Source organism: Cornus florida, unplaced genomic scaffold (genome assembly GCF_030987335.1).
Source record: "Cornus florida cultivar Cherokee Brave unplaced genomic scaffold, ASM3098733v1 CherokeeBrave_3.0.0_Hap2_Chr03, whole genome shotgun sequence".
Taxonomy (NCBI): domain Eukaryota; kingdom Viridiplantae; phylum Streptophyta; class Magnoliopsida; order Cornales; family Cornaceae; genus Cornus; species Cornus florida.
The window spans coordinates 16,051,100-16,074,621 of NW_026775573.1; the positions used below are offsets into that span (position 1 = coordinate 16,051,100).

At 35.0% G+C, this 23,522-nt stretch overlaps 2 protein-coding genes across 4 annotated transcripts; both read right to left on the minus strand.

Annotated features, from left to right (window-relative positions):
- Positions 1-2,171: 2,171 nt before the first annotated feature.
- LOC132299676 (PWWP domain-containing protein 1-like) lies at positions 2,172-14,422 on the minus strand. Of its 2 annotated transcripts, XM_059796437.1 has the most exons (3): positions 12,761-14,422; positions 4,691-5,029; positions 2,172-4,576 (listed from the first exon to the last, which is right to left on the minus strand). In XM_059796437.1, exons 1-3 carry the CDS (start codon positions 14,187-14,189, stop codon positions 2,535-2,537), a joined length of 3,810 nt encoding a protein of 1,269 aa, XP_059652420.1. In that variant the 5' UTR covers positions 14,190-14,422; the 3' UTR covers positions 2,172-2,534. The 2 variants fall into 2 exon arrangements, with proteins under 2 accessions (XP_059652420.1, XP_059652419.1); XM_059796436.1 differs by having other exon boundaries at positions 2,172-5,029.
- A 983-nt stretch (positions 14,423-15,405) lies between these two features.
- Positions 15,406-21,035, minus strand: LOC132299677 (disease resistance protein RPV1-like). 2 transcript variants are annotated; one of them, XM_059796438.1, is made up of 6 exons: positions 20,472-21,035; positions 19,127-19,549; positions 17,736-18,846; positions 17,268-17,543; positions 16,485-17,168; positions 15,406-16,380 (listed from the first exon to the last, which is right to left on the minus strand). In XM_059796438.1, the coding sequence occupies exons 1-6, from the start codon at positions 20,516-20,518 to the stop codon at positions 15,820-15,822; spliced, it is 3,102 nt and encodes a 1,033-aa protein (XP_059652421.1). In that variant the 5' UTR covers positions 20,519-21,035; the 3' UTR covers positions 15,406-15,819. The 2 variants fall into 2 exon arrangements, with proteins under 2 accessions (XP_059652421.1, XP_059652422.1); XM_059796439.1 differs by having other exon boundaries at positions 19,127-20,198.
- Between the last annotated feature and the right edge of the window lie 2,487 nt (positions 21,036-23,522).

Consider the following 23,522-nt stretch of genomic DNA (forward strand, 5'->3'; position numbering starts at 1 on the left):
TCACACGGACTGATCTAAACATACGATTCTAAAAGAATGGATTATACAATCATTTAATTTTAAAATTATACATATTATTTATGCAACTTTAATGAAAAATAATGAGTTCCTAAACCACTAGCTCTGATACCACATGTAAACTATAATAATTCGTGTTAAGCCATTAATCACAAATTTACATGAATCCCATATCTTAGAACTTCATGATTTTCACATATCTATAATGCATAAATAAATACTAGTTAGATATAAATACCTCAATTCACGATATCAATTCTTGTTGAGATTAAGTCCAACGTCCAGATCCTTTGGCCACGAATTAATCTGCAACTCTGATCAACAGGCAAGGGTGGAAACTGGTTTCTCTCTCTTGGCCTTTTGCACACATAAAACTTTTACGTGTTGTTTCATTAATTGTACATAATTGATGGAGTATATGCACTTTTATAAAGGCAGAGAGGACCAGTTTTCCTTATAGTAACATAATTTTACTTTCCATCAAAGTAAAGAATAAGAAAAGAAAACACTTCTCCAATAAGTAATTACCAAAAAAGTAATTATAAGTTGACCAAAAATAAATAATATTAATTGATATCTATTTACTTACCCACCAAGTAATATGTCACATGTCCAAATCATGTGGGCCACAATTAAATAAATAATCTTACAACCACCACGTAGACGTCCATCTTGGAGAAGAGATTGACGTTTTTGAGGTCGTCGGCGCAGATGATTGTGAGGTTTAAACGACGGTATTCCATGTTCAACAACTGAATGACAGACAATGATATTATTAGGCTATTAGGCTTTCTACGTGTGTGTAATGTGTATACAAGGCTATATAGAGAGAGAGTGGGAAGAGAAGCAACGAGGAAGGAGCAGTTTTCCAATTCTACTTCAACACTGGTAGTCTACCACTAATGTGATTCCTTCAACGTGTTGTAAAAAAGATGTGTTATCCATATTTAAATAGCAAGTGAATGTTTTCTTAATATAAAGATGGCGGCCCAAGTGCAACAAACATTCAAAATGTGACCAATTTTTTTTTTTTTTTTTAAATCCCAAGATGCCCTCCTTTTATTTTATTTTTTTTCTCTTATCCTTTCTCTCTATTGGTCTGTATACTGTTTTGCACTGATCAAGATGGGAACTTCTGTGCTGGACTAAGTCCAGAAATTGATCTGATGGGCCATCAACGCTGCTCAACTCATCCTTTTCCTCCTTCGAACACCGACTCCGACACCTATATGATAATGATGATACCGATGATGATGAGGGAACGAATAGGAAACGAAGGGTGTACTTTCATATTGTTTAGTATTGTAGTTATTATTATTATAAGAGATTTTGATTTTATATCGGTTACAAATGGGTTTATTTTTATATTGCTAACAAATGATCTCATTTTACAGTTATTCACAATAGGGTTTGATTTTCATGTATAATATCTCATATTAGTTCATTGTTTGGAGAGAGATTGACATATATGGAAGTCAACGGAAATAATGGACGCCGGCGAGCTTTGTCCAGCACAGAAATTCCATTTTGATCTGTGCAGAGCAGTTTACAGACGAACAGAGACAACGGATAAGAGAAAAAAACATAAAATAAAAGAGGGCATTTTGGGATTTTTAAAAAAAAAAAGGCCAAAATGGACTATTAGGAAGCAATTTGCCCCAAAACAAACACTAGGGAGTTTTGACAATAGGAGCTTTTTTGCACATTTTGAATCTAAGAGAGGAGTTTCTTACCACTTGAGCCTAAAAAGATTAAATACATAAAGTTAGATGGTGATTGGAAACTGAAGCAAGGAAATCTTTTCATTTACAATAAAAAATGATAAACTTGAGAAAGTTTTCACTGTAAAACTTTTTGACAAATTTAGAGAAATAAATAAATCGGTTAGTTCACGTAGTTTTTACAATTTACCTTCAAACTGTTAAAAAAAATTACACAAATTTATTACTTTTCCTTCTCTCTTCAACATTTTTAATAAGATGGCAGGAAGACATCTCACCCAAAAACATTTATAACTTCATCCTTGCATTTGTTTGGTTAGAAGTTAGAACATAATCTAAAAGGTACGTGTGCGCGCGCGCGCGTGAAAGAGAGAATCACTTACTTTCAGCGATGATGACAAATAATAACATAAAGACTAAAAAACATAAATATCGTGCAATGTCCCCACTAGATAAAAGGTCTAAACGAAAGCACATAGAAACCAAAAAAAAAAAAAAAGACACACAAGTGAAACATAAGCAACTTAATCACTATTACTTTCATCAGTACATCATTTGGTGTTATTCCCGCTACGAAGTACATATTTTGAGGACATTTTGTTCACCACCCTCTCCATTCGTGTGTCTCTCCATTCGTGTGTTCTCTCTCCTCCACCCCCAATGGGTCCAATTCGGCCCTTACTTTTAGAGAGAGAAAGTGCTCTCTTAAAAGCCGCCACTGAATGCAAAATGCACCATCTTCAGAAAAATTTGACCATCAGATTTTGGTACCATCATTCCCTTTTAAAAGTACCCTCAGAGAGGATGGTAGGGCACATACCCTAAAATGTTCTTCACATTGGTCACAACGTCATTGCACCTACTCAGAAGGTTTAGCATCTGCTGTGCAATGTCAACGTTGGTCGCACTAGGCAACGCAGCTGTTGGGGCGCTAACCGTGTTAAGATTGTGAGGTATTCTGGGTGCTACTGCTACGTCAGTATAATGCATATTATTTGGGGCTTTGGAATATTGAGCATTAGGAAGAGGAAGTATAGGCAATGGCAGTGGAAGAATGACCTTTTGAAAATTCTTACTATTAAAATCCATTGCAAGAGTAGTAGAAGAAGATGCACCACCATCAGCAAAACTAGTAGCATTGTTGATGAAGTTGATGTTCTTATTAGAAACCATCAATTGCTCACCACCCCTACTACTTTCTTCCCCACCCAACATGAATTTTACACGAGGGGTCCCTCTACCGCCACCATTACCACCTGGGGCTGGAGCCGTCTCATCACCAGAAGGTTTCTTCAGGCACGATTTCAGCTGGACTGCCGTCTGCTGTTGTAGTCGCTGTTGTGCAGGTGTTACTGGCAGTTTTTGTTCAACTGCAGAATCCCTCAACTGTGGTGTCTCACCGGAAGTGTCTTCTTTTAGGACCTTGCTCGGTTCCGACTCAGATGCAGAAGCACCCATTTCCCGGATATGACATCTCAAGCTCACGTTGCCGAATAAAGAACTGCCTCCTGAAAGATATTTGTGTGCAGCCTGTGCATCATGCTTGTACAGGAAGACGACACGGCACGTGTAGGACTTCCAGAAAACCCGAGTCCCTGAATGATCTAAGGGTCCAAAACGAGCAAGCCTTGCCTTCAGCTCAGAACCAGATGGAAGGTTTGTTCCCGGAGGGAACTTCATCACCAGCATTGTGGGCTCGGGGGTCTTTACTGGAGGCTCTATTTTCTTGGTAGAGTCAATTCTGACTTGTTTGGGGGGTGCTGGAGAAACTGTTTCTTTAAAATCTCCCCGTGGAGCATCTGGAGTCTTCTGAACAGCTTTCTTTTCTGCAGCAAGTGTTTTCAGATCAGTAATTTTCTTTAACCTCTTTGCAGCAATTTCTTCTTGACGATCGGATGGGCCACGTTTCCGCCCACCTTTTGTTGGATCATCAGGCCGGACGGGAGGTTTTCGAGGTTTTAGAGCTGAAGGATCTCTAATACTCTCACCCTGAAAATTGTCAGGGACAGCAGTATCAGATGGATACTTCACAGTGCAAGCTTCATTCAACTCTGCCTCAGTTGCTGTAGAAAGGGCCAAACTCTTCTGGTAAACAAGGGACCGAAATTTCAAAAATACATCCTTCGCTATTGCAGGACTGTTACGCTCCACACCATGGAAGGGATTGAGAGCGAGAGAATGTAAATCACTTAGTAATTGTGGAAGCTCAAGCTCAATGTTTCCTGTCCCAACAGAATCAGGCAACAACAAACTATCAGCCCCATGAACTTTTTTCTGATGGTGCACCTGAAAATCCTCTCTGAGGGGCCAACCAACTTGATCAGATTTTCCTACTACTTTTCCCAAAAGTGCAGCACTATTTCCAGTAGTCATACGCTTACGGTCAGAGCTCATTCCCGGGCCCAACTCTTTCTTTCTCTTCTTCTTCTTCTCTCCTGAGGCAGATTTCTCAGCATTTAATTCCCCTAGAGGACGTTTAAGAACCTTGACCTTCTTTGCCCCCTTCCCACCATCCTGAACTCTTTCCCGTCCATGCAACTGTTCCACTGTAGGTGGTAGACTTGAAGATTGCTGAAAACCTTCAACCAACTTAATCTTTGAAGCACTCTGGGCATCTTGTTTGAAATCCATCATCACCTCACCTTCTGGCTCAAAAATGTGACGCACGTTTTCTACTACACCTGGGAATACCCCTTTTCCTTGCAAACTGGAAGCACCCACAGATGCAGGACCAGTTGATACATTAGATCCAATGCTCTCTATGAGCTGAATGCCTTTCCCTTTTTCAGGAGAAGACTTTTCTTCAAAGAGGTAACTGTTGTAGTCTGGATTCTGACCTACAGGAAAATTAGGAGCATGATTATCAGCAAACTCTACCTTATTTGCATTTATCTGAGAGCTGCTAAATTTTGCAACAGCAGATTTCTCCTCTAAAGTTACAGCTTCTTTACCAGTTACATCCAGACTTGGAGCTGAAGCGCCATCCCTGCCAATAGTCACACTTCTTTCGTGTTTGATTGGAGTCTGAGGCTTTGTAGAAACTGCTGGGGCTCTCTTCTGCAACACGTAATCCCCAGCAGCTAACGCTGAAGATCCCTCCACATAAGCTGTCTGGGAAGAGGAACTAAGTTGCCCTAGGTGGACTTGGTGTCTTCTCAACTCATCCTGCTCATCTCTTCGTTTAAAAAGGTATCTGTCTTTCTTTGTTTGGTCCTTTGCTTTATTTAGTTTTGTGGAATTTTTCTTCTTACCTAAAGATTCTGCAATCACCAGTCGGCCACTCAATGGAGCTGGCAAAATGACAAAGCCATATTATGAGAAAGACGCAGTGATCATAAATGAGGTGAAATCAAGTTCTGAGAGAACATGCAATGCATGTGAGATTCAAGAAATAAAACTCAAGTTTGAATGCATCAATAACAACAATTCAGCAGGAGACATGCCCAGAAAACTTGGCATTATTATAATTATTATCATGAGAGAGAGTTTTTAACTTAATATTTTTTTCAGTACAAGAAAACAAACAAATGGATGAGGAAAGCTTAAGACTTGAGATTAACTAAATTACAAATGTAGCAACCAAACTTCGGCAGCAAGTAGTTGGGGAAGAATGCTGGGAAATTCATCATGTAATAGCCGCGCAGAGATTAAAAAATAAGGAAAAAAAAAAAAAATTTAAAAATAGAAAGAAAAAAAAATCTCAATCAATCTTGGCCTAGCAAAGACTACCACAGCTCATCATTAGCAATCTCGAGGTTGTACCATACTATCAGCACTGGGAAAAAATATGACCACATGAAGTTCAGAGTACTAAAAATCTTACACGATCTCTGTTACACCACTTTATTAATAAACCCTGGACACATCTAACTATCAATGATTATGAGCCAAACAGTTGTATTAAGTAAAACACGTCCATATGTGCCTTACACTAGTTTTCAGTCTTTTTGACTTGCAAATCTCACCCACTATCTTTTCTTTCAGATGTGCAACAAGACAAGTTTACAATAAATCTCTTTCAGAACCCAATAACTTTTGCTTCACATTTTATCCCAAGTTTGATGTCATAACATGTAATGCTATCTCAAATATGCATCTTGACCACAAGGCTTTTGACTTTTGAGAAAAAGCCAATGTTTGGTCAATGACAAATTGAAAGAAGTTTGGGACCTAAAGGAACTTTTTACAAATCTAGATTGTTCGCAGAATCTCATATGTTGCTTTCAAATACTTGAATTAATATCAGTTTCGAAGAATTAATCACTAATATTAGTCAGACAGCACCAATTTCTTATAAACATACCAAAGAGAAGATTACAGGACATTCTAACATGGCATAGTTGTTCAAATTGACAGATTAATTGTTCTCATTTTTAGGCCCAAACCAGCTTATAGCCTGAATCACCAATTTACTCTGAATTAGATAGCTCAAACTATTGTAAAATAAGAAAAGATCACCAAAAAATTTAGCTTATCCAAATTAAAATGATTAAGAATGAACAATACAAATTTATCTTATGAATTTGCAAGTGTTTCGCAGTTTCTTTATCCTTCAAATGATAGGCAGCCAAGTGTATGATTTCTTCTTCGTGGAATGGTAGGCAACCATTTGTAGCATTTATTGTAAACAGTAAGGACTAGAGGACAAGCAGTACAAAATAAAAATTACAAAGATGAACAAATAGGAATTGAACCTACACCTCGAGCTTCATTCCATTTTTTCTAAATTTATTATTAATGTACCACAGTTACAAAGCTATCCGAACAAGTTTTTAAGAAAATATCGCATCCCAAAAGTATACATTTGCAAATACATTGTATATGTGCTTGTTATTTTTACATATTTACATAGAAGGCTTGCTCTCTTGGAATTTCTTAAGTTAATCCAATCATGTATAAAAATTAGAACGATATCCCTTCGAAAATTATAATGCAAGTATCAATTTCTTGGCTCGTATCAATTTATAAAATCATTTAAATATTTTGAATACATTATTATCTTATACAATGAATCCCTAGAATTTAACCCAAAAAAAAAAAAAAGGACCTTAGCCCTGCATCTGGCCTATGTGGATTGGTTACTCTAGGACTTAAACCAACATTCTCACAATTGACTCAAGTTTTTACCATATACACCAAAAACTGATCCCTAAAATATGTTAAAAAGTGAAAATATTATATACACACACAAACACATATATATTGGTATATAAATGAACAGTTGCGTCGCTCCCAAGCTAAGCGAATTCTAGATGTTTATCACTCTCTCATTATGCTCCAGCACTCTCAATCTGTTGTTTCTTTATCTATAGTTTTTAATTAATGATATCCATCTTCTAAACAAATCAACCAAGTTCAATCTCACAACCCAAAATTGTAATACCAGATGATAGTAGGACAGCTCATGGATTACAAAGCTGGCAGTTTTCCTACCACCGGTGAAAAGGAGAGCTAGGACAGTTATCATTGTTGCACATCTATCAACTATTCAAAAAAGATGAGAGAACAGAGGGTAGGCATAATTCTTTTATGATTTTTTTTCGTCGTGTAGTGTTGATCAACATTATTCAATGGCCCCACCATCATTATGGTATATTTCAGTTTTTGGGGGTGTGGACCGCTCCATTAGAATGAGATTCAGGGGGTAGATATCTCACCCCCACAACAGAACATGGTGACCTCATTCCCATCTTTGTGGCACTTAGTACAAGCATAAGGACGTATCATTATGCCTGAATAATATTATATTATCATTGAAAACAAAAACAAAAAAATAGTAGTTAATTTACTATTTTATACAAATAGAATAAGCAGGACATTTTCCCAGCTACATACATAATATAAAAACCTTACTCTTCTAATTTTGTAAGTGGAAAATCTATTGGAATACACAAAAATTTGTCATTGGGAAAAAAATTGGACAATCGAGTGGAAATGACACAAGAATCAAATCACCATTAGGAATGCACCTTACTTTAGTTTTTTCCTTCAACGTATACCATAAGCGAGATTGTGGGAAAAAACAATTAGGGAAATGGAAAGTAAAACAAAAAAGTGAGAAAAACAAAACAGAGTGCAATTATGGGGAAAAACATAAGATGCACCCCTGAAATAAAATTAACCATAAATGATCAGGAGTGGGGAGAGAAACTTATGCATCATCACTTGTGTAGACTGAGGATTATCAAATCAAAATTCGTAAAGTTCTAAAACTTATTCTATTCAGAATACAACATAGCACTCTCCAAAAAAATGAAAAAAAAAAAAAAAAAAATTACATTTATTCCAGCATGCTTTCAAAAGCCAAGAGAAAATAACTTTCTTTAGAATGAGGAAAGCTTTCATAAGCAACCAAGAGAAACAAGCTCATCTAATGGCAAGGCTAAAAGACCTTCAATTAGGATATGGTCTACTAATTCAGATTCAGATTACACTCAAAGCATCACTTAAGAATACTTCACTTTTGCTAGTGGGATAGAAATTAGCAAAAACTGGTGAAAAAAAAAAATTCATAACAAAAGCATCTTTAAAAACATCTCTACCTGATACATCACAAATTCGATCAAGGCTTCACAGGACATATATGTCAAAAGGGGCACCAAAAAGGTGATCACTTAATTTGAAATCACTTCACTCAATAAAACAACCCACCACCTCCATAATCAATGGGTAAATGCAACTTCACTTAACTATCTGCAAGCATTTCACTGAATCCAATTTTGATGAGTGAATCACAGAAGATGATCGCATAGGACTTCTTTCGACAATTTCTGTTTACAATCGTACTAAAATCCCTAAAAATTATGAAGCCATAAATTGTTAGCAAATTTAAGAGAGAGTGGGGGACACAGTAAATGTCCACCAAAAACTAATGATCGCATTTGGTGGTGCTTGTGGAGGGAACAGAAGAGGAGATCATTCGATGGTGAGGAGACTCCTATTGGAGTGCTGAAATCATTGGGGGAGAGTGTAGAGGCCCTATTTGGTCCTTGTGTAGCTTTTGTGGGATGCATACCTTTTTTTGAACGCTTTCTAATATCATCTTACTTGTCAAAAATAAAATAAAAATAATAATAAAAAGAATACAATAACAAAGGTCAAAGCCAAGCCAAACAAAATACTGCTTACAGATATGCAAGAACATATGATCACAGTTATTACTACCTTAAGCTATACAACAGGATATAACATAGTACACATCAGAAGTCCTATTTCATTTCCAACAGGGAGATCTATGTTTAGAAAGCACAAGGACAATTTGATGTCAATTAAAAACAATAAACTAAAATTTGAAACCTAAAATACGCACTAACACATAGTGTGTAACATTTATAGTTCTTGTTAGATACAGATTGAACTTGAGGAATGTTGAACAAACAATTCTTTTTGGATCTTTTTCCCTTTTAGATAAAAGATTGAAACACCCCAGTTTCAATAGTGTGCAAATAACACCCTGGTATTCAAATCCCACCCCTATAGTATGTAAATTGAGCAAATGGGTACTTTTTGTCAAATAAATAATATCAGAAAGGCAAAAACACTAAAATACCCTCCACGTTTCTTATAACAAAAATAATAAAAAATATCTATAAGTGGAACATATTGGTAACGGCATCGTTTTATCACTTTTTTTCCCATCACTGTCACCATCACTTGGCAAAACACACAGAACCACCATCCTCCTCTGAAACCCTAAAAACCAAACCACCACCACTACCACCACCGTCCCAGCCCACCCTCTGAAACCCTAAAAACCAAACCACCACCACAGTCCCAGCACACCCATCATCATCAACGACAATAACTAAAGCAACCAAAACAATCGAATTGGTGTCTCTCTCCTCCTTTTTCATCCTAAACGATCAAATTGGTAATTGCTATGATGTACGGGTGTGTACAATTGCTATGATATAAATGTGTGTGTATATATATATATGATATAATTTATTTTTGATCGGTGATACACAATACCATTGCACAAGATGAATCTTTTGCATTAGAATAAAGCCAAAGATATGTCAAAGATTGCATCAATGGTGATTGGGGTTAGAGATGAAACAGAAAATAGGTGCTGAATCATTGAAGGAGTTAGTGCTCTGCTTTCCATCCTCATCTTCTTATCTCACCAAATCCGATCAACCCCATTGCGAGACAAAACAATGTCAAATTCTTTTGTGGGAAGAGCCAATCGCAACCGTTAACAATCTTTTGTATACACACACACTCACATATAGATACATTTATTTGTCTTATACAACAGCTCTGTAAACCCCTTGAGCTCTCCTCTCTCTCTCCCCCAAGCTTTCTCTCTATACAACTTAGTTTTCCAACTGAAAAGTGCGATTGGCGCCATCGTTATCTTGGGTAAGTCATGAATTTCTCTTTCTTGGATCTAAATGTGGAATTTTAGGGCTTTGGTGTTTTTTATGTTTTGCTTCAATTCAAATGCTTTTATGTGATTTCCATTTGTTTAGTTTTTGGATTCTGTGTTTGGTAGCTTTTGGATTCTCTGTTTTGGTTCAATTCAAATACTTTTGATATATATATATATATATCTATATCTATATATATATCTATATAGATAAACTTATCCTTACTACTTCCCAGCCCTAGATAATGAATGTTAAAGCCGATCAGATGATCGATTGTGGCACGCCTCAATACTTGACATAAAGAGAAGAAGAGAGAGAGAGAGAGAGAGAAATTACCTTGACTGGTACTGTATATCCATATAATGGTTTTTTTTTTCTTAAATTGAGAATAGAGGGGCAGTTTGGGAAGTTTAAAAGTGTAAAGTTGTATAAAAGAGGCTTTTTTTTTATCACGTGACCTGCACATGCCACTTTTTGATGTCAGGAGTCTTTATTTGCTCAATTTACATACTACAGGGGTGGGATTTGAACGCGAGGGGTGTTATTTGCACACTTTTGAAACTACAAGGGTGTTTTTTGCACTTCACCCTTTTTTTTGCACTTTATTAATAAATGCAATAGAAAAAAATCATATATATGCTCTAGTTTGAATTTAGATATTAAAAGGATGAATGTTTGACATTTCATATCAACAAACATTAGTTGTGTATTTCATTTCCCACTATGCTATTATTTTGCATAAATTTGTCATTTCATTCAATAATTAAAATGTATCTTGTGAAGTACAATTTTATCCCATACACTAAAAAAACAATGGTATTTGTTATTAAACACAAAATTCAACAACTAAGGATCTGTTGCTCCATAATTCAATGGAATTTATGGCAAGCAGATATTTAGTGGGAAGGTTCTGCCATGTTCAAGATGACTATAATAGAATCTCTTTAACTCATGAATTGACCCACACTCATTGTGTGAGTAAGTGAGGATAGCAAGCTTCACAGCTGCCTCTTGCAATTTAAAGCTGTTAACATACCAACCACACCTATTTTGACATTTATGAAATATTTTGTCAACCACATCTTGGGAAAAATTAGTATGCAGGTCTATAAGATCCCATAGTAGTACAGAAAGTATGTGCAATTTCTTTTATCCCATAAGCAATTTCATTCACAGATGAACAACTTTTATGTTCACACAATGATCTCATAAGGTCTCCAGCAACTTTTCTACAAGCACTAATATTTTCCTTATTCTACTTTTTGTAATTCATATAATCTTTTCAATGGCTTTCTATTTGGTAGAAATCACTGACGTAGGACCTATGCACATAACAGCCTCAAAATTGCCCAGGGAACCATAGCCAATTTGAAAAGGGATGTAAACCCCATTTTCAGTCTGAATCGCACTGACATCACATGTTAGGGATATGATAGCTGAACAAGCAAGTATCAGGTTTTTGTATATATAAAATTGTTTCAAAACAAACTGAAACTGAAGATGCAGTTCGTCATTACAATAATAAGTAACAGCAACTTAAACAATAACATAGCATAAATGTCACAAATTTAATAGAATTTAAGTAAAGAGATAAACTGTGCATCAGAATACATCGAATAAATGCTGCTCACCACCTTTTAGAGCTCAATCAAAATTCAAGATAAAAGTTTCTATTTAGAACATCCTCAAGCATATTTCCATATGAAGTACGATGAGTAAAATCATACTATATATTGATAAAAGAAGAGCTAATGCTTGTAAGGAGTTGTCTCCATGACTAATACAGACTCTTCTACACACTCTTAGGCATGTTTTTGACATACTATACATCTTAGATATGTCCATAATTTAAAAATGAAATTCGTAATTTCAAGCACATGGTTGACACTTCTTGAACATTCCTAGCTTGTGACCAATTAACCTTTAGCATAGAAAAAAAAATATGATACCTGTAAACAAGAATCTAATTAAAAATTCATATCAACTTTAGAGAACGTAATATCATTCCAAAAATAACAAAAATACATACATAGGAAAATTTTACTAAAAGAGTGGATCCGGGAGTAGGAAGTAATCTTCCGCTTGTGTTTCACATGCATGAGAGAAAATATAGTAAATGGCCATGATGCATATAGAAGAAACCATTTAATAGCAACTTATTTATTGTATCGTGTTATACAGGAAATAAATGAAGCTTTATATCTTCGTTATTCCACCAAAATAAAACAAGTAATCTCCATTTCTACACTATACTTCAGCTTTGAAACTTAATATAAATTTCACTTTTGTAGTGCCGAACAACAACAACAACATAATATAACACCCAAAAGTTATTATTAACAATCAATAAAAAATATGAAAGCAACACAATGCACTTTGCACAATCTTATTATAAAATGTAATATTTGTGGCTGTGGAAAGGTGCTCCTCAATATCAGGAGAAGCTGCAACAAGTTCAGAGAAGTCATGTCCTTTAGTAGGATTATGAGGATGCTACTTTCCCAGAGCATGAATTCCGTATTGTTTGATTGATCAGCATATAGCATGGTAATGCATCAAAAGAAGATTTTGCCCGGCAAAAAAAAGGGTAGAAGAAAGAAACATCAAAACCACCACCAGTAAATAAAGTAATAGCATACTAGTTAATACCTCTAGATGGCACCTTAAAAGGCTGTACCACTGTTTCTCTTGGTTCATGAGAAGGGCGCACTGGTTGGACTCCAAATGCTTGAGCATAAGTCTCATCGAATTCCTCAAACACTGCCTTCCGATAAGCGAAAAGAGTAGCCTTATTCTTAATAAAATCAATACTCGGATTTTCATCAACGGTCGGCACTACTGCCAACTGCTTTATAAAAGCAAGAGCCTCCCTTGGCCGAAAACTGTCTCTTGATTTTTTGATCTGGGTCACCGAGTATACACCTCCAGGCTCAAAATCAACCACATCAACAAAGAAGTACCCTTGAACATTTGTGGGCCGAAAATTATATGGGTTCCTGCAACAGCAAGCCAAAGCCAAACCACATCTCCGGCTCGCTTCATCAACTGCCTCTTCCACCGCCCTCATAAAAGTTCTTGAATTAGTCTGATGTGACTTCTCAGCAAAATTAGGATCAAATGGAATAAGCTCGGCCGGGTCAAACCATCCATAACTACTATCACCAAAGAAAGCAACTAATATATGACCTTCTCTCTTTGTTCGACGAACTGAAGGTGTTGCAAAGGCTTCATTATATATATGACCCGGCCACCATGGGTGGGATTTCACCTTCCCCCAAACCATATCACCTATTTCATTTTCATAACCCATCAGGGCATGCGACCCTGTTCTCGAGGCTTTACCACTCTCATTTGCGGCAAATTCATCAAACATTGAAAGCATTGAATCATACTGAGATACACTTGAATTCCTCACTTCTACCAGTCCCTTACCGACCCCCGATACTGAATGCTCCAACCCGCCATTGAAAACATCAAATTTATGGTCACTCACTCTATGAGTCACTTCTGCAAGCCCCTTCTCCCCACAAGTAACTCTATCTCCTTCAATCCTAGACCCGAAATGATCAATCCCACCATTCCGATCACGGAATTTATTGCCACTCCCCCTCGGTGTGGCGTCTTCATTTTTAATTTCACAAAACCTAAATTCCATTTCCTCATCAATCCCTCTACAATCAATCTCTGGAACCCTAGATTCACCAGATCTACTACTCTCCACGGCATCAGCATCTCCACCAGAAACACTAACATCACTCTCCTGAGCTGGATTCGCATGCTCGGCGGAAACCCTAAATCCCTCACACCCAGCAGAAACCAAGCTCGCCCTTACATCACCACCAACATCAGTCACCGTTTCAGAACTACAGCCCACAACGCCATGTGAAACCTTCATTTCTTCAGAGCCAACCATATCTACAAAAGCACCTCTATCACTACTGTAATCGGTGGTTTCAACAGAGCTGTCATCGACAACAGCATTGTCCTCGGAAACCCTAACTTCCGATTGAGACTCGTCTCCACTAACGTCAACTTTTCGATCTAATCCAAAATCGTTGCTGTTCATCACTGATATCATCGTACGAGCTAAAACTAATTCGGAACCCTAGAAAAATAATGGTCGAGGGAATGGATATAGATACGCATACCTTTAATCGAGGTCGAGGATGAAGAAGAACGAAAACGAAGCGCCACGAATGAAGAATTTTCCAGGAAAATGCGAGAACTCGTAAGAAAATTTAGCGTATTAAAACCCTAAGAAGGGGGAAGTGTTTTGTCGAAAGAAAGTGCCAATCGTTTCGAGATTATTGTGGAATTGGCATGGAACGCGGTAACGTACAGTTCTCACTTTCTGCATTTCGTATACTTACCAATAAGAATGCGCCACATCGCTCTATAAATGGTCAATCAGTCTTTTTGAATAAAAAGGAACTGTTGAAGGGGGTGCATTTGTTAAAGGTAGGCATATATATGGTTTTTGTTTAAAAATTGGAGGGAGAAATTTATATATGTATACATTTGTTAGGTAAATACGTTTACATACTCATAAATGTTCGAATTCTTCACTTTCATATTAAAGAAGAAATTATACCAGTTGAATTAATGATTCATTAATAATTGAAAGAAAAAAATTTAATAATAATTTTTTATTAATGATTTTTTAATATAAGTATTTTTTTTTTGTTTTGTAATAAGTGAACTTTTGTTTTGATGCTTGCATTAACACCACAAGCATTTTTCAGTTTATCCCATGTAATTTAGTTATTTGAAGTGATTAGTTGACACAAATTTAAAGTTAATTATTTTAAAATTATTTAAATGAAGTGGTTGCTTTATTAGTCGGGAGCCATTTTTTCTCATGCTTTCGACCTAAAGTTAATTTGAAATCAATTAATTTGTTTCTTAAATGAAAACTTGGTTATTTAAGTTGATTTTGAAATTCCACATTTTATTTTCCATTTTCCTGGCAAATAAGTTCCAAAATATTTTTAAGGGAGACTTCAATTTTGTTAAATGACATTTATTCATACAATTACTCTTACAAACACAAATTTACTACTGTACTTGTTAATAATCCAGTGAATCTTCGACTCTTTGTATCTATTAATCTAATTTCTAACTCTTCTTGCCCTGTAAATATATATATATATATATATATATATATATATATATATATATATAATTCTCATATATAGTTTATCTCAAATCAATCCATACTTTTATTTAAAAAAAACTTATATTCAAATTGGTGAATCAAATTTATACTATAATTCTTAAATAATTATAAACTGCCATGCATTAATTTAGGAGTACAACTTAGACCAATTGAAAGTACTCAATTGAGTCAACCCACCATAAGAACCGTTTAACTGTAACCCAACCTCTAACCGTTCTTAATTTATTTTTTTAGCTAGGTTGAATTCGAACTTGCAAATCAAACAAAAAATTCAGATTATCATTCAAATTGTCACGCATCTTATACCACACTGACTTTACGGAACTTGTAGATTACCTTTTTATGTTCTTGGAATACACATCATAAGATGATTTGACCAATGAATGAGAGTGAAAATGTTACATTCGCGATGTAAACTGACCGATACAAATCGCGTATCGACAGGCAAGTCATTCCTTCTTTCTCAAAATTTCTTTCATTCCTTCTTTCTCAAAATTTCTTTGCGCGCCAAAAACATTTTCACCCTCTTTAATTACATCCATCTACGGACCTCCCATTCTATAATCCGAGGAAGTACCGTTGGATTTATATGCATCTCTCCCTCATCAAGAAATTTAGAATTCGTTACCGCAGTCACATTTTCACCAACTGGAAGAACGTCTGAAGCAGCAACATTTTCATAACACTTGTCATCGCCCTCATAAACCAGACTAACCCTGCACTTTTTCAACCGCCAACTCTTGATCATTGCTCTTATTTCAATCTCCACTTCATCTCCGTGGTTCAACGGATGATAGCAACCCCCCAAACTATATTCAAGGCATCGAAGTGGTATGTAGGAGAGCCACATCTGATCTTCAAAACTTGCGTGATACAAATCACATCTTCGGCCATGAACTGATCCCAAAGAGCTATAGTCTTGATTGAAGCCTCGGCTAGTAAAAAGAACACACAGAATTAACCCTTGTATTATCCGACCTACAGGCTTTCGCACCAGAAAACGTGTAAAACGTCCTTCCCTCTGGTAGTTGCACCACCTCGGTAGCTCACTCCCGGGAAGAAAAATATTAAACTCACCTTGTTCTCGCAGTCCCTGCAATTTTTGTAGTATATCAAAATTCCAACATTTGTCCTTTAAAATAATAAGGCTTGGTTTCTTTCTAATATATACAGGAAAAACAAAGCAGAGTGGCGTACCTGATAATGGAGGAGATTTCTTCTAAAATTATATGTAAAATTGTACACTAATTTGGGACAACCGTAAAAAGTCATGAATGGTACTTTTGCTAGTTTTGATTCCATTGATATGCTTTGCAATGATGTGCAGTAGTTTGCATTCAATCTCAATAAATTTAATGGAAGCGCTGGAACTGATTCAAGCAGATTACATTGGTTTATAGAGAGGGACTTCAATTTCGGAAGACTAGTGATGGTAGTTGGTAGGTTAGAAAATTTGTTTCTTCCAAGATTCAAAATTTCCAAGAACACCAAACTACCAATTTCACTGGGCACATATGTTATATTGCAGTCTTTCAGAGATAATTCCCTGATGCTACTTGATAACTGTAATGACAAGACACTTGATTCAGGTGGCGATCTTTGAAAAAATGTTGGCCAAACTAATTTGGAGCAGCCGGATAGATTGAAATAAAGGAGATGCTTCAACATGAAAATGCTCAGGGGAACCTTCTCAAGATTCTGGCAATTCTTCATATTCAAGACAAGAAGATTTTTCAGACATCCAATAGATTGGTGAACCTCTACCAGCTTTGTACAATCATTTAGCAACAATTCCTCAAGACTGGTGAAACCCGTAAAGTCCGGAGTTTTGATCAATAAATAGGAATGACCGAGATTGAGGTATTTCAATCTGCACAAAACCTGTTAGCAACAGAAAGAGATGACAAATTTCCATGAATGTCATTATATATAGTTAAGTTTGAAGCAGATGATAAAAACAGTAGTATCATAGATTCATACCTTTGTTCCTTTCCAAACTTGTTTGAGGTGGCTATAGCTCAAGTCAATGGCAACCAGATTATCCATAATCAAGGTTGATGGTACATATTTTGAAGAAAATCCTTTCCAAGATAACCATACTAGTCTTCCAGATATATGTTTGTAGCTTCCACTTAGATGGACATTATTGAGATGAAGCAGTCTCAGTCTGTCCATCTTTGTAAATGCCTTGGCATTTAGTTTTACCTTCTCTGATTCCGGCAAGTTCAGGAATAAGCCTTGAATTGCTTTCGTCCCCTGATAATAATAAAAGCTGCCAATATAAGAATATATATAGATATATGTATGTTTTTGTGTGTAACATGGTATTGAAAATAGGTTCACATCCCAGATTGTGTTACTTTCATGATGTGTCATGTGCTATGGCATTTTTACAGTGACCCCCCACGTTGTCAAGATATGTAATTAATTCAGGCATTGGGTTCTTACTGTGTTATTTCTTAGTACATCGAGTACGTCTGCACGATACCACAATCTACTACGTTCGCCAGGCTCTTCAGGCGATTCTTGGCGGACGATTTCTCTAGCCATGTCTTGAATCAGATCATGCATCATTAGCCGGTTACGCTGATCAATTCTTACAAGACAAAGACAAGATAGAACACCAATTCCAGATTCTGGGAAGAAACCACAACCTTCTAGTATTTTGATTGAAAAATCTTGGTTCATTCCCACCAAAAAAAATGCGATGTGTAGGAATAAACCCTTCTGTTCATCATCAAGTGAATTGAAGCTCAACGCAAGTTTTCCCTGAACATCATGATGAGGAATCTTTTTCAATTTCTTCAATTCACTGCTCCATTCATGTACGGCTTTATCCGACAAAAAGGAACCTAAAATTTCAAGAACTAAAGGAAGCCCCTTAGCATAACTCACTACTTCCTTAGAGAGAATCTCATAGTCTTCTACAGGATGGTCTCTCCTAAAGGCATGCCAACTGAAGAGCTGGAGAGATTCCTCCTCATTCAACTCCTTAGGCATATACACTTCATCCATTCGAAGTGAACTTAATGAAGACAAATCTCTTGTTGTTACTATGATTCTACTTCCAGGACTTAACAGATCACGGTTTATGGCCAACGCCCTCATTTGGCTGATGTTATCCACGTCATCAAGAACAAGAAGAACCTTTCGACTCCATGCTCGCCGTTTTATCACCTCAATTCCATGATCTTCGCTTCTTATTCTTTGATTTCCATCCATTAGGAGATCACAGAGAAGCTTTTCTTGTAATTCAACAAGGCCATTGGGTTGCTTCGAAGTTTGTCCAATATTTGCAAGAAAGCTACTGCTTTCAAACTCATGATGACGATGTATCCGATTATACATAGCTTTAGCAATTGTAGTCTTACCTATTCCGCCAATACCCCAAATGGCAACAATCCTAACATCATCACTATTTGACCCCAACTTAAGAAACAAACTCAGTTTTTCAAGATGGTGTTGTATTCCAACTAGGCAGTCCGCAACACTTAGACATGTAGGATTTAATTTATCTGCAACTTCTCCAACAACAATCTCAATAAATGTCGACTCACACCTGCCATTTTTTTTTTTTTGTTATCCACCATTTAGGAGAGAAAAAAAATTCACAAAAATGAAACTAATGCTATGTTTGGGAGTATCGAATTAGCGTTTTGGAATTGGAACAATATTAGTTTGAAGTTTAACCTAAATTTCCTCCAATTCAAATTCCAAAGTGCTGATTTGATGATCCCAAACGCAATTTTTACATACAAAGATCTGAAATATCAAACTAAGTGATCAAACTTGTAATGTTTTAGATTGTTTTTTTGAAAAGAATAAAGAGAATTAAGTACCCATTGGCCACATTTTGCAGACCGTAACCGGACAAATTGGCAGCCTCGGCTAGAGCCAACCTCCAATTCCTCACCAACTCCAAGTTGAACTGCTTTTCGTGACTGGCAAATGCTTCAGTATAACAACCCCTCTGGGACCGAACGTCGAAAGGCTGGACATCATAGAAGATGGGAATAACAATCTGATTGAGTGTCCTCTTGCAATACATGATCTTCACCAGCTCCTCAAGGCACCATCTTGAGGAAGCGTAGTTCTCCGAGAATACGATAAGGGAAACCCTAGATTCCTCAATTGCTTTGAGCAATCTGGGACCAATTTCTTCTCCCCTTGTGAGTTTAGTGTCATCTCTGAATGTGTTAAAACCATGCCGATCCAAAGCGGCCAATAGGTGGCCCGTAAATTTCTTGCGAGTATCAACACCGCTGAAAGACAAGAAGACATCGTAAACACAGGAAGCTGCCATTGTCAAAGCTCAAACAGTTTGATCAAATGAAAGGAAAAGTTTGTGCGTGAGAGGAGCAGGGCATAACCTTGACCTATATAGATCAGAAAATGATTTCTTTTCTGTCTTTTTTTAACATTTTTGAATTAATGGAGTAACTAATCCTATAAAAAAAAATTAAAGTATGACAAATATGAGGAAGAATCATAGTTCCTGCACCTCGCGTGTGGCACAATATCAACTCCAAAAAAGTAGTTTGACAATGCATTAGTAATTTAGTACCTTATCTGAAAGCCGAAAGGGATATAATTGACACAAAACCTACCATTTGATATTACTAATATAAAATCATTGACCAACTCACATCTTTTACAGTCGGGCGAACACCAAATGATAAATTTTAATTTCCAATCTCATGAAGAAATGAATGAACCGTTACCTGCCTCATAAGTGAGAGTGACCCTTTGCAGGAAGGAGAATAATCAAAGAATGAACTTAGCATTGTATCAAAATTTACATTAGGCCCGAACTGGTGTGGGATTGAGAGTTGAAAACAACTTACAGTAAACTTGACTTGCAGGTGAGGACAATTCTGACTCAAATCACAAGTGCATCTTTTACTATTTTTCCTTCAGAAAAACAGAAACCCCCAAAAAAGTAAATAAAATCATTAAGCATCAATTAAACATATAAAAAGTCGTTAACAATCAATTATACTTTGTATGGTTGTACAATTCTAACGATTTTCAATTATGAAAAATAAAAACTGGTTCTCAAAATATTGAAACAAACCAAACAAAGCCCTAAAACTCTGTTTGGTTTCAGAGCTATTTGAAAATGTCTGTATTTCTTCAGAAAATTGTCAAACAAATGAAAAGTTTGTACTACTGAATTTTCCTCACCGATTCCAAGTCGAACCCCTTTTCGTGATTGGCAAATGCTTCTGCATAACACCACCTCTGCGAGCGAACGTCGGAGGGTTGGACGTCGTAGAAGATGGGAATAACAATCTGAGTGAGTTTCCTCTTGCAATTCATGATCTTCACAAGTTCATCAAGGCACCATCTTGAAGACGCGTAGTTTTCCGAGAATCCGATAATGGAAACCCTAGATTCCTCGGTTGCTTTAAGCAATCCGGGACCAATTTCTTCTCGTTTCTGTGAGTTTAGTGTCATCTCTGAAACGTGTAAAAATCATGCCTTGACGAGCTTGTGAAGATCATGGATTGCAGGAGGAGAAGAAATTAGTTGCCACGTCATCCCTTCATTTCTAATACTGGTTGTCTCTTTCTCTCTTCGAATTCGCAAAATCCAAAGGCAAAACAGAGCTCTGCTCTTGTTTTCATTTTAGGGTTCTGTTGGCTAGTCGAGACTTGGCCTGCACAGTGATCTTAATGGCCAATTGTATGCATCTCTCTCTAAAGCAACTGTTGTAGGCACTGGTTTTGGATGAAAACCGTGAACTTCCTTGAGGCATTATTGGTATTTTACTAGTATAATATATTATGCTCCCTTTGTCCCAATTGAGTCAAGTATGAGTCAAGGTTCTGAAAGTAATAGTAAATTATTTTGAGACATCGGAAAAGAAAAAAAAAACACCTGAATATTTTTTATTCTTTTCATCCCAAATTCAGTATAAATAATTAATAAATAATTAATTTCAGGAATATTTTTGAGGAATGCTAATTACAATCGTGCAAGCATTGTCATTTCACAGTCGCTGTTAGGATTGGTTAGTTTTAAATATATTAATTGCTTAAGTTTTATTTTAAGGAGACTGTACAAATATTACTTTTTTAGACAAACATGCCCTTTTAAACTATCTCACCTTTCTTCTTCTCTCTCCTTTTAATCTATCCATATAAAAATGTGTGCGTGTGTATATATATATATAATTACTAGTGCCATGTGAATGAATTCTGAAAAAGAAAAATATATATATATATATAGATAGTATAATCCATTCACAAGATGGATGGATTCTGAAAAAATAAATAAATAAATAAATAAAAGAGAGAGAGCTAGAAAAAAATCGTGAAAAGAATAAAGGGAAAGGTTAAAAAAAAACAAGAAAAGAATCCATGTAGAAGATGAATTCTGAGATCGATTCTTACAACTATCCTTGAGTGAATGAATTTTTTCCCCCCCTCTGTTTTTTTTTATCCCTATATATATATATATATGTTTCTTTTTGTTTTTATTTTTTATTTTTACAACTATCCTTGTTTAAATGGATTTTAAAAAAAAAAAAAAACAAATAATTCATTCACCAAGATAGTTGTAAAAAGAAATATATACGTGTAATTATTTTTTTCTCGTTCTCTTTTATTTTTTATTATTATTTTTTTCTTTTAAGATTTTGTTCTAGCTATTTTTTTTTTTTCTTGAAAATGAATTATCCTGTCTATAGTTTTTTTCCTTTTTCTGAATTCATTCACTAGTCATTCATTCAGAAATATCTTATTATTTACCGAAAGGGATATAATCTCTCAAGGTGGAGTGAGATACTTAGTATTTAACCACAATTGAAAAACTAAATGGTAAAAAAGACGTTTTCAAATCCTTCCAATATTTTTAGAATTCGTCCAAATTATGAAATTTTTGGTGAAATTTTCGTGAAATTCATCAATTTTAAAATTTTATGGGTTCCAAATTTATGAAGACCCAGTTTGAAATTGCTTCTTTAGTTTAAAAGTTTTTTTATTTAAAAAAAATTTATGTCTAGATGTATTTGGTAACCATTAGAAGTTTTAAATTTAGTTGAATAAAGCATTTGAATTTAGTTATAATTTGTAGTTTTTAAAACTGATTATGTTGAATATTTTAAGTAATTCTTTATCATTAAATAATTTTATTCTTTTTTATTTATTATAAAAATAATTAAATCCCGTTTTTTAAAAGTTGTTATTAAAGTTGCTATTATCAAATATGGTAACATCAGATATAATTATAAAATTTGCAATAAAAGTATTTAAAATAAATTAAACAATAATTTATTTGTAAAAAGTAATGTGTCACCAAATACTTAATATTTTATTTTACTGTTATTTAGATAAAAGTGTTATTTTATTCCAACAGAAACTCGAAAATCCTTTTCCTAATCCAATTCAAGCCGTTCCAAATCCCTTTCCTAATCCAATTCTAGCACTTCCAAACGTATAAAATCACTTTCCTTAAAGGTGTGGTTAGTTAGACCGAAATTCTTATGAAAAGTGAAGTGAAAAAAAAAAAATAATAAGTTTTCATATATTTGGTTAGCAGGAAATTTTTAATGAGAAAAAATTATTTTGTTAGTTTGGATAGAATAAAAAGAAAAAAAATAAAATAATTCTAGTTACCAAAAATACCCTTATAATTTTAAGTAGTAAAAAAATAAATATTATTAATACTTAATTATTTATTTTAACAAGGAAATGGTGAAATATGGATTAGAATAGTATGTGATATCCTCAATATATATAATTCAAATTACCCAAAAAATTATTTCAAATTATCTAATAAACTATTACTTTTATAAAAGAGTTTTCATAAAATTCAAATTACAAATTACCTAATAAAATTCAAATTACCTAAAAATTTATTCCAAATTAGGTAATAAAATTCAAATAACAAATTACATAATAAAATTAAAATTATCTAAAAATTTATTTCAAAATATAAATAAAAAAATATTTATTAATTGATATAAAAAGAGTTTTTAAAAGAGTTTCTATAAAACTCTAACACAAATTACCTATTTATCTACTTGAGTTTTTTAATAAAAGAAAATATAATTAGACAAGAATTATTAATATAAAAAAATATTTATTAATCGATATAAAAAATAAAATAATTTCTCTAAAACTCTACCATAAATTACATTTTATTATGAGTTTCTAATAAAATGAAATCTAATTAGACAAGGATATATATTTGTGGTACCCTTCGAATCCGAGATACAGGTTGATCAGGGCC